Genomic DNA, 11,709 nt, shown 5'->3' on the forward strand with positions numbered 1-11,709 from the left:
AGTAGAACCGTTTGTCTAGGGAGAGGTCGGCCCGTGGGGAACCCATCTCCCCGCTTACCTGGCGTCTCCTTTGGGCCCGAGGCCATCGTTGGACGAGGGGGTCTCCGGGGGTGGGCGACCTTGTCACAGGAGGAGGAGGAGGAGGGGGCCCCCAGCTCCGTGGACTCAACTCCGCGTGGCCCGGCCCCACGTGCCAAGAGTCCGTCCCGAGGTTCGCTCCTTACACCATCCCTTTCCTCCTTTTCCCGCCCTTAAGCCCCCACCCGTATCACATCGGATCACCGATCCACCCCCCCGACCCCACCATGCCACCGGTCGCCCCTCGGTCCATCCAGTCCAGGATTCAGTCTCTGAAGGGGACCCCCAGTTGAGGGAGTGGCTGCAGGCCGGTGGTCTCGCCACCCGGGACCAGCCCCGCCAAACCACCCGGTTCACCCCCTAGCTCGCTCCCTCGCCTCATCGCCCCTTATGGTGGGCTCCTCCCCCCGCCCCGGTTCGTCTGTGCCGGGCCGGCCGACCCCAGTCCCTCCTCATCCCACCCCATTCACCACCGGCTCTGGCAATCCCAGGTTTTGCCGTCCAGGGCGCTTGGGAAATATTTCTCGATCCAACATCCCAGTGGGGCCTGGACTGCCAAGGAGCGAGCCCCAAGGTTTGCCAACCCCACAGCCAACTGGAGCATCTGGAGTGTCCAGCTTCCCGCCGTTCAGCTACACGTGATTTGTTCGTCCTCTCTACCGGCTCGGGGTCCGACCCGCCCGCCCCAGGCCACCTGCGGCCTGTGTCGCGGGTGGGGGGGACGTTGGAGGGAAATGGCCACCGGGCAGGGAAGGCCTGCTGGATTTCTGAGGGAGCGAGGAAGGTTTCCCATTGCTGCATGACCTAGACCTTTCAGGAAAAAGGCAGGCCCGGCCAGGATCCTAAAAAATAGCCGGTCCACGGGAGCAGCGAGACCGTGCCGGCTAGCGAGGCGACTGCCCGGCCGGGTCTCCGACCCGCAGGCCGACTCTAGGTCGTCGCCGCTTGGGCCGCACGGCCATCGTGCCTGTAAAGGTCTCGCGTTGCGCTTTGCGTCGGGTGCCACCACCTACCCGCTGGCTTCCTTGCTGCACCCTGGGCCCCGGGAAGCGGCGGACAGGGAGGAACGGGGGAGCGTGAGTGGCAGTGCAAATCCCCATCTCGCAACCTTGATCCCCCGATTCCCCGTCTGTAGCCCGCGGACCGGGGCTCATCCACCGTCTCCGTCAGCCTTAACGCTCCCTCTTCTAGCCTCGCTCTTAATAAATAATTGTGGTGTTTATTAAGCGCTTATTAGGTGTCAAGCACCGTACTGAGTGCTGGGATAAAATACAAGATAATCTGGTCCCACGTGAGACTCACAGTCTATGTTAGGAGGACAGGGAATGAATCCCCACTCTGCAGATGAGGGAACTGCGGCACACAGAAAACTTAAGGGACTCGCCCGAGGTGCCACAGCAAACAAGCAGCGGATCTGGGATTAGAACCCAGGCCCTCTGACTCCCAGGCCTGTGCTCCTTCTGCCAGGCCTCGCTGCTTCCTCCCGCTCTCGCTTTTTGGCCACCGTTTAAGCCGCCGGTCTCCCCGGCTAGACCGTCCCCGCCCCACGGGGCGGAATGATATCTTACGCTGCCACTCTACTCGCCAGAGCGCCCAGTCCAGTGCTCTGCACGCACCGTCGGCGCCCGAGAAATACTATCGATTGATCGACGGATCGACAGCGTGACGTGTATATTCCAAGACCTTTATTTGGACCGTCTGTTCAGGACTCACGCGGTGCTCACGCTAAGCCCGCGAAAGATGATTTTCAGTCTCATCCTCCCGGCCAAAACCCGACAGTGAGTCTTGGTCTTCGGCGGCCCGGCCCGAGAAGGGAAAGTCGCTTGCCGGCGCCGGTCCGTGTTCCAAGCTACGACCCGCTCGGTTGCACTGCGCTCCGCTCTTGCCGCCCGGTCCCCACCGTGGGGGCTGGCTTCCTCCCCCTGTGGGGGGTGACCCCGGCTGGCCCGGGATTCCCCCCACGTCAAAGGGCGGGCCATCCCGGGCAGCAGGCAGGTGTCCGCCTCACCAGTAGTAGACCACCCGGGAAAACACCCCCTGGGGTTCCTTCCCGTCTCCGAGGGCGGCGGCCAAACCTTCGTGCCCCCTCCTCTGGGCCAGGGCCGCCAGGGACTTGAAGGTCTTGGGCTCGTAGATGGCCAGGTCGGCAAGCACCTTGCGGTTGAGCTCCACTTGGCACTGTGGAAACAGAGCGGGACACTCGCCGGTCAGATTCCAGAGTCCCGAGGCCCAGGACGGACCCTGACCCGGGGTCCTCGGGGGCCGATTCGGTGGCGGGGCACGACGACGCTACTACTACTACTAACTGTGGTATCTACTGAGCGCTTACTATGTGCCAAGCACCGTTCTAAGTGATGGGGCAGACAAAAGCTCGGACACAGTCCCTGTCTCGACTCACAGTCTTCACCCCCACTTTACGGTCAAGGTAACTGAAGCGCGCAGAAGTGAGGTGACTTGCCCAAGGTTACACAGCAGACGTGTGGCTGAGCGGGGTTAGAACCCATATCCTCTGACATCTGGGCCCGAGCTCTTTCCACTAGGCCACGCTGCCTCCCGGAAGGAAGAGATCACCTAGGAACCAACCCCCCCCCCCCCCCCCCGCTGCCTCTGATGATCTTAGAGACCCAGGTGTCATCGTCCCGCGGGGCCGGGCAGGAAGCAGTATCCCAGCGCTTAATAATGTTGGTATTTGTTAAGCGCTTACTATGTGCCGAGCACTGTTCTAAGCGCTGGGGTAGACACAAGGGAATCAGGTTGTCCCACGTGGGGCTCACAGTCTTAATCCCCATTTTACAGATGAGGTCACTGAGGCACAGAGAAGTTAAGTGACTTGCCCAAAGTCACAAAGCTGACAAGTGGGAGAGCCGGGATTCGAACCCATGATCCCTGACTCCAAAGCCCGTGCTCTTTCTACTGAGCCACGCTGCTTCTTTCACTGCAGCGCTTGGCAGTGGAAGCCTCCATTTCCCAACGGCCTCCGGTGGGCGGCCGCCATTCTACTCCAAAAGACTTCGTTGGGACGCCGCTCCTGAGAACCGCCTTCTCACGGAGCGGCAAGGAGCCTGACAGTGACCACCGCCATCCTAACTGTCACCGCCGCCGCCAGTGAGACCGGCCGCTTAATAAACACCTCTGGCGGGGTGCCTGACGGAGGGCTTTTATTTGCCCGAGAGCATTTACTTCCTCCCGCAACCCCATTAGGGAGGGAGAGCAGGTATCCGATCCCGTTTGCCGTAGGGAAATGGAGGGCCAGAGAGGTGAGCGGCTTGCCGAAGGTCACACGACGGGCTTCCCGGCTTGGGCGTTTCCCCTGAGGCTCTGCCGCCTCGGGAAGCGGGCTGCCCGCAGACAGACGTGTTCTGAGCGATCCAGTGAGGGGCAGCCTCACTCGATCAGCGCAGGCCCGGGAGTCGCAAAGAACCTGGGTCCTAATCCCAGCTCTGCCGCATTTCTGCTGTGTGAATTTTGGGCGAGCCACTTCACTTCTCTGGGCCTCAGTTACCTCATCTGTAAAATGGGGATGAAGAGCGTGAGCCCCATGGGGGACAGGGACTGGGTCCAATCTGATTAACTTGGATCTACCCCAGTACTTAGAACGCTGCTCGGCATATAGTACAACAGGACATATAGTACAACAGGTACCGTAATTATTATTACTTCTCCTCCTTTGCTCCTCTCCTACTACAACCCAACTTTCCCACTTTACTCTTCCGACACCCGCTGGACACCCAGCCAACACACCCCACGCTCTGCATCGACTCTGCCCTCGGCTGTGTACACCTTCGGCGCTTTGCCACTCACCCCGGACCCACAGCACTCACGCCCATAACCCTAGACTCTACCATTTTTCATCTATTTTCACAACTCTTGTACTGTATCCCCCCCAAGCACTTAGTACAGTACTCTGCTCTCAGTAAGTGCTGTGAACACGATCGATCGACTGACCAATTACTCCCTGTGTCTCTTGGCTTCCTCCACCAGCGTCTAACCTTCCCGAGGGCAGCGGCTGTGTCCTCTGCTTTTATCAAAGTCTCCCAAGCACCCTGTAAGGTATTCTCCACTCTGGGCGGACCAGACCGGGAGCGGTATCACCGTCCAAATGTCCGTTCCGGGGCCCCGTGCCAGCCCACCCCGTCAGGGGCAGCGGTGTCACTGAGGGGGCCCTTCCATCGGACATACCTGAGCCCACCCAGCTGCCGGGAAGCCCTTCTTTCTGTCCGTGCCCAAACTCCCCCTCCCGCCCAATTCTGTTTCCCCGGTGATCCCCGCCGGCGCCCCCGGTCTAGCCGAAATGAAGTTTTCGGAGCTCCGGCAGGGAAGGTTCCCAGGAACGCCGTGGCCACCACCGGGAGAGCGGGCGGCTCTGCCCTTGGGGCGCCCAGCGGAGCTTCGGGTGGAGGACGACTCACCTTGATCAGATTGGAGATGAATCTTCTGTAGTTCATGCTGTGCTCCTGCGAAGCAGCTTCGATCCGATTTATCCACAGCTGGAACCATAAAACAGGGACGGGGGTTAACGGGGCAGACTGACCGAAGAGAAGCGAGGGTGGCAGACATGCGAAGGGGAGCGACCCACACCACCGATTCCTCGGGCGGCAAAACCAAGCACACCTCCGGCTTCTAGGTGTTGTCCGCCGGCCAGCGAGGCCCTGGAAAGCCAGTCTGTCCACGGTCCCGGCCTCTCCTCCTCTTGCGGCTGACCTGGTTCCAAGTTTGAGGAGGGGGCAGGCGTCTAGTTCAAGCTTTCAAGCTCCCCACCCACCAGTGGAGAGAAAGACAGGGCCGGGGCTGGGCTTAAGTGCACGTTACTGGCGTTTGCCTAGTGGAAACATCTCCGTTGCTGGGAGATAACCCCGGGCCCGTCCGGCCACAGCGCCAACTTTTCCAAGACGAACCGAACGACCGGGCCCTCTAGTTTCACTGGTGCCGCATCTGCCGTCCCTCTGGGTTCCCTCCTGCCCGTACCCCGCTCAAATCCGTGGAGCTATCACTCTCCCCTAAGAGCCACACTGTTCCCTGGCCAGTCCTATTTAGCGTGCTGCTTTGGCAGGCTGGGTTTTGGGCGGTGAGAGCCGGGGCGGCCGTGAGTCTCCCGACTCTCCAAGATGGCCACCGTTTAGGGCCAAAGGCTTCGTTGCGATGTCCGCTGGACACACGGGCAGAGTCCCCCCCAGTCCTGACACGGCAAAGTGCGGGCTGGCTTTGGGTTACTGACTTCCCCACCCCTCCTCTGTCTTAATGAACCTCCCTCCCACTACTCCCGACAATAAAGGAACCTCATTCATTCATTCATTCATTCATTAACTAAGGAATATATTAAGTACTTAGGGGCTAAGGGCCAGGGTGGACACAGTGCTACCAGATTGGACGCTGTCCTTGTCCTAAACAGGGTTCGCAATCTAGTCTCCATTTCACCGATGAAAAAACTGGGCCCGGAGGTTAAGCGACTTGACAAGGGTCCCACTCCTGGCAGGCCAGTTGGGAGCAGAGGCGGGCCTAGAACCTGGGCCTCCCGACTCCCAAGTCCACAGGCTTTCCACTACGCCCTCCTGCCTCTATTCCGTTTATTTATTTAAGGGTTGGGGTGTCATGAGGCAGCAGGAAGATGCGGGGCTGGGGAAAAGAGGCGACAGCGCTGCCTGCCCCATGGCTTGGAGGCACTGAAAAGAGGGGTGATATGCAAGGGGGAAACCAGAGGTTTTCTGTGTTGGTCCCGGCTGAGACAAGCACCTCCACCTCCCACAGATGCCCTCCTGTTGGAACCTAGGACCTGGACCTAGTGAACCTCCCTGTCCCCCGACTGGCAGGAGCTGCGCTGATCGTTGGGAAGCTCGGAGGAAAGAGGGCAGGCAGTTGTGGAGGAGTGGGATTTCCGGGCTTGACTTTCCCCAGCCTGGGGGGTACCAGGAACCTCAGGGTGGGACCTCAGGGCCAGAACGACCCGGGGGCCCTTTGCCCCCCGGCCAAAGCAGCGGAGCAGGCGGCCAGTGAGAAGGGGTGCCGGGTGGGCTGGTGGCGGGCTGGGATGGCCAGCGGCGACGGGACCTCCCTTCGGCTCACGCCGCCCTGATAAGCTGCCGGGCTGCTGTGCGGCTCCCCTCAGCCGCCCAGCCAGCCTCGGTCACCTGGACTTCGTGCCCGGCTCAAGGACACGGTGTGAGGGGGCACCCTCAGAGCGCGAGGGGAAAACCAGGACCCCAGCTTCAGAAAGTGGAGCCCGGTAATGTTAGCAGACTTTGTCAGCTGGGCCTGAGGAGGGGATCCGGCGGGTGTGGGAGGAAACAGAGGGAAGGAGCAGCCTTGAGCAGGAGATGGAGGTGGAGTCATTCAAGCAAGGGATGAGGGGTGACTCTGAGCTGGGGAGAGTGGCCGACCCCCGCTGAGTAAACAGGGACCTGGGGAGACCCCTTCCCCCAGCCCCAGACTCTTAAGCTTAATTCCCTGGTGGGCAGGGAATTTGTCTCTTTATTGTTGTATTGTATTCTCCCAAATGCACTCAGTACAGTGCTTTGCACACAATAAGAGCTCAGTAAGTACAACGGAAGGGAATACAATGGCCCTGGGGCAAGGCAGAGTCCCTCCGGACAAGGGCTGGTGGTCTGGGGAGACTGCCAAGTGATATCAAAAGTTGTGTACTCAGGCTAGGGCCTGCAGCTAAAGAAATGACATCACACAGTGAGAGGGGAGGGCGATTCTTCCCTGCCTCAGAATGGCCAAATGTCTGAGGACACAATCCCCGTCCAATCTAAGAAGAGGGAGACAAACACAAAATAACTTGTGGATAGAGGAGAACGGAAAGACCGACGGACGGATGTCATGGGCAGAAAACACGCCTGCCAACTCTGTTGTACTGTATTCACCCTAGGGCTCAGTACACTGCCCTGCACATAGTAAGCGCTCAAGAAATGCCATCTATTAATAATAATGTTGGTATTTGTTAAGCGCTTACTATGGGCCAAGCACTGTTCTAAGCGCTGGGGTAGACAGAGGAACAAGGGACTGTGCCCAATCCAATTTGCTTGTATCCACCCCATCTATTAAGTGCTTAAATAATAAGTAGAGAAGTCTATACACAGAGAAGAGCAATGGGTGGTCGTTGGGAGGATCTGACCTGGGAAAAAGGTGGGAATTCAGGAGTTTTCGACGATGGCAAGAGCACGGGTAAGAGGGAGAGACTGCACGGACTGACTTAAGGACTGACTTAAAAGATGACAGTCGGTCAGAAACTCGGAGTTTCTGCTGATACCGAGAGGAATGGGTGACCAATGGAGGGTTCAAGGTGTACAAGCCTTGGAGGACCTTCCCCAGCTGACAAGCCCAGCCTCCCTTTGTTTGCGCACCACCTCAATATCTGCCTGGCTGACCCATTCAACTGTAAGCTCCCCGAGGGCAAGGGCAGAGAAGCAGCATGGTGTAGTGAATAGAAGTTCCCGGGGCTGGGAGTCAAAAGGTCATTGGTTCTAAACCCCACTGGGCCCCTTGTCTGCTGTGTGACCCTGGACAAGTCAGTTCATTTCTCTGGGCCTCAGTTACCGCATCTGTAAAATGGGGGTTGAGAGGGACTGTGAGTCCCATGTGGAACAAGGGACTGTGCCCAATCCGATTTGCTTGTATCCACCCCAATCCACCCCTGGCACATAGGAAGTGCTTAATAAACACCCTAATTATCATTACTGTAGGTTTGGGGGTTTATTTTTAACGGTACTTTGTAAGCGCTTACAACGTGCCAGGGGTCGGCGTACATACGAGCTAATCAGGTTGGACACAGTCCATGTTCCACGTGGGGCTCACAGTCTTCATCCCTATTTGAAGACGAAGGAACCGAGGCCCTGAGAGATGAAGTGACTCGCTCGAGGTCACAGGGCACACAAGTGGCGGAGCCGGGCCTGAAACTCAAGAACTCACTGCGGGCAGGGAATGTGTCTGTTGTAATTTCCCAAGCACTCAGTACAGTGCCCTGCACACAGCAAGCACTCAATAAATATGACCGACTGGCTGACGTGCAGGTCTCCAAGCACCCAGCACAGCCACCTAAATGGCGACTGTCTGACGGTGACACCGGGGACCCCGAAATCTTTTCCGCCTCCTCTGAGGGCTCCCGGGGGCTCACCGTTCTCATGTTTCTCTTCTTCAGCCTGCGGGCGTCGGTACATTTCACCAGGGCTCGGTGGACGGCTCGGATGGCCAACCCGGGGCAACGGTTCTTCCTTCCGCGGAAGTGCTGGGCGGGAGGGAAGGGGAGACGGAAAGGTTTTCTTCAAAGCTCCGCTGCAGCCGGGGCAGAGAGGGCACCTCCCGCCCCCAAGACCGTCATCTGGGGGGTCTCTCGGGGGCGGGAGGGACGCAGACTTGGAGGGCAAGAGACGTGACCCAGCTGGACCCCAGCCCACCCCGCCCTGCCAACCCTCCGTCTAGAGGGATGGAGCAGAGGAGGGGGCCTGGGGTCGGGCACGGGCGGAATAGGTGGTGGCACAGGGTGCAGTGTAGGTGGCACGAAGCATTCATCCAACAGTATTTATTCAGTGCTTATAATGTACACTGTACTAAGCGCTTGGAAGGGACAAGCAGCGAGAAGCAGCGTGGCTCAGTGGAAAGAGCCCGGGCTTGGGAGTCAGAGGTCACGAGTTCGAATCCCGGCCCTGCCACTTGTCAGTTGCGTGACTGTGGGCAAGTCACTTCACTTCTCTGGGCCTCAGTTCCCTCATCTGTAAAATGGGGATGAAGACTGTGAGCCTCACGTGGGACCACCTGATGACCCTGTATCTCCCCCAGCGCTTAGAACAGTGCTCGGCACATAGTAAGCGCTTATTCATCCATTCATTCAATAGTATTTATTGAGCGCTTACTATGTGCCGAGCACTGTACTAAGCGCTTGGAATGTACAAGTCGGCAACAACTTAAATACCAACATTATTATTATTATTATTATTATTAAGGGGCAATTCAGCAACAGATAGAGACCATCCCTGCCCAATGACAGGCTCACACGCTTATCGGGGGAGACTGATGGATTAAAAAAAAAAAAGACAACACCCTCGCGATAAATAGAATCAAGGGGATGGACTCCTCATTAACAAAATAAATAGGATTTATTTATAATATAATACATAATAAAGGCGGGGGGGGGGTGGCAGGGGCAGTAGGAGAAGCAGCGTGGCTCAGTGGAAAAAGGACGGGCTTAGGAGTCAGAGGTCATGAGTTCGAATCCCAGCTCTGCCACTTGTCAGCTGGGTGACTGTGGGCAAGTCACTTCACTTCGCTGTGCCTCAGTGACCTCATCTGTAAAATGGGGATGAAGACTGTGAGCCCCACGGGGGACAACCTGATTTCCCTGTGTCTACCCCAGCGCTTAGAACAGTGCTCTGCACATAGTAAACGCTTAACAAATACCAACACTATTATTAGTAGTAGTCTGTGGGGAAGCAGCGTGGCTCAGTGGCAAGAGCCCGGGCTTGGGAGTCAGAAGTCATGGGTTCGACTCCCAGCTCTGCCACTTGTCAGCTATGTGACTGTGGGCAAGTCACTTCACTTCTCTATGCCTCAGTTCCCTCATCTGCAAAATGGGGATTAACTGTGAGCCTCACGTGGGACAACCTGATTACCTGGTATCTACCCCAGCGCTTAGAACAGTGCTCTGCACGTAATAAGCGCTTAAGAAATACCAACATGATTATTATTTAGGAGCGAATGAAGTGGGAGGGCATGGAGGGCAGGTGGGACAGAGCAGGTAATAAGAAAAATGGCTTTGGGATTAGTTGTTTAGATTGTGAGCCCGTCATGGGGCAGGGATGGTGTCTCTCGGTTGCCCAATTGTCCATTCCAAGCGCTTAGGACAGTGCTCTGCACCATAGTAAGCGCTCAATCAATACGATTGAATGAATAATTGCCTCTCTGTTGCCCAACTGTCCATTCCAAGCGCTTAGTCCAGTGCTCTGCACCTAGTAAGCGCTCAGTCAATACGCTTGAATGAATAATTGTCTCTCTCTGATGTCCAACTGTCCATTCCAAGCGCTTCGTCCAGTGCTCTGCACCTAGTGAGCGAGCGCTCAATCAATACGACCGAAGGAATGGACGGTGGACTGTGCGCCAGGCACTGTACTAAGCGCCGGGCTGGAGAGATGCACATGGGGGTGGCCGCACGTGGGGCTCACGGTCTCCACCCCCATTTTACAGCTGAGGAAACTGAGGTCCAGGGAGGAAGGGAAGCGGCCCGCGCTTGGCAGAGGGATCAGGGATCCCGGCGTCAGGGATCGACCGGAGAAGCGGCGCGGCTCAGCCTCTGTCAAATGGGGGTGAAGACGGGGAGGCCCCCGGCGGGAGCGGCCGACGAGCTCGCGTCTCCCCGCGGCGCTCAGAAGAGAGGCCGCCATGCCGGGCCTCCCGATGAGGGGAGCGGGGGCGAAGGGGCGTTCTCGGACACTGACCCGAGCGTAGCGCAGCACGTCCTGCACCCTCCAGAAGCGGTCGGTGAGGCGGCTCCGCAGGCGGAGCGGGGCCGTGAGGAAAACCATGATGGCGGCCGCCGCCGCCTCGGGCCGAGCAGGAGGCGCGCGCGCATGCGCCGCAGGGGCGGCAGGAAGAGGAGGCCGCCGACTGCTTCCGGGGCACGGCCGGCCCCACGCGCGCCCCCCTCCACGACTACTTCCGGGGCGCCGGGCGCGCGGCCCCGCCCTAAGCCCCGCCCCCCCCCGCAGCCATTCAGCCATTCGGCATTCATTCATTCATCCATTCATTCACTCAATGCCATTGACTGTGAGCACAGCCCTGGACCGAGCGTTGGGGATTGGGTGGGTGGGTGGGTGGATACATGGATGGATGCATGGGTGCATGGATGGATGCATGGATGCATGGCTTGATGCATGGATGCATGGATGCATGCACGAATGGATGGATACATGGATGGATGCATGGATGGGTGCATGGATGCATGGATGGATGGATGGATACATGGGTGGATGCATGGATGCATGCATGGATGCATGCATGGATGCATGGATGCATGGATGGGTGCATGGGTGGATGGATGGATGCATGGATGGATGCATGGATGGATGCATGGATGGATGCATGGATGGATGGATGGATGCATGCATGGATGGGTGCATGGATGCATGGATGGATGGATGCATGGATGGGTGGATGGATGCATGGATGGGTGCATGGATGCATGGATGGATGGATGCATGGATGGATGGATGCATGGCTTGATGCATGGATGGATGGATGGATGGATGGATGGATGGATGGATGGATGGATGGATGGATGGATGGATGGATGGATCTACAAGGGAAGCAGGCGTGGCTCAGTGGCAAGAGCCCGGGCTGGGAAGTCAGAAGTCATGGCTTCGAATCCCGGCTCGGCCACTTGTCAGCTGGGTGACTTTGGGCAAGTCACTTCACTTCTCGGTGCCTCAGTGACCTCCTCTGGAAAATGGGGATGAAGACTGTGAGCCCCACGTGGGACCACCTGATTCCCCTGTGTCTACCCCAGGGCTTAGAACAGTGCTCGGCACATAGTAAGCGCTTAACAAATACCAACATTATTATTAAGAGCCTGGGCTGGGGAGGCAGAGGTCATGGGTTCGAATCCCCGCTCCACCCCCTGTCAGCTGGGTGACTGTGGGCAAGTCA

The 11,709-nt window shown here is 58.0% G+C and overlaps 1 protein-coding gene across 1 annotated transcript; it reads right to left on the minus strand.

Moving 5' to 3' along the window:
- Positions 1-1,746: 1,746 nt before the first annotated feature.
- Positions 1,747-10,613, minus strand: MRPL20 (mitochondrial ribosomal protein L20). Its single transcript, XM_029064353.2, has 4 exons — positions 10,503-10,613; positions 8,189-8,299; positions 4,488-4,565; positions 1,747-2,256 (listed from the first exon to the last, which is right to left on the minus strand). Exons 1-4 carry the CDS (start codon positions 10,587-10,589, stop codon positions 2,083-2,085), a joined length of 450 nt encoding a protein of 149 aa, XP_028920186.1. The 5' UTR covers positions 10,590-10,613; the 3' UTR covers positions 1,747-2,082.
- Between the last annotated feature and the right edge of the window lie 1,096 nt (positions 10,614-11,709).

Source organism: Ornithorhynchus anatinus, chromosome 5 (genome assembly GCF_004115215.2).
Source record: "Ornithorhynchus anatinus isolate Pmale09 chromosome 5, mOrnAna1.pri.v4, whole genome shotgun sequence".
NCBI lineage: Eukaryota > Metazoa > Chordata > Mammalia > Monotremata > Ornithorhynchidae > Ornithorhynchus > Ornithorhynchus anatinus.

Excerpts from the sequence above, each read along its gene's own strand:
- MRPL20 (XM_029064353.2), bottom strand. The coding sequence starts at position 10,589 with ATGGTTTTCCTCACGGCCCCGCTCCGCCTGCGGAGCCGCCTCACCGAC. Across the intron at positions 4,566-8,188 it reads AGAAGAGAAACATGAGAACG|CTGTGGATAAATCGGATCGA; the intron begins GTGAGCCCCCGG and ends TTATGGTTCCAG. Across the intron at positions 2,257-4,487 it reads TCATCTCCAATCTGATCAAG|TGCCAAGTGGAGCTCAACCG; the intron begins GTGAGTCGTCCT and ends CTGTTTCCACAG.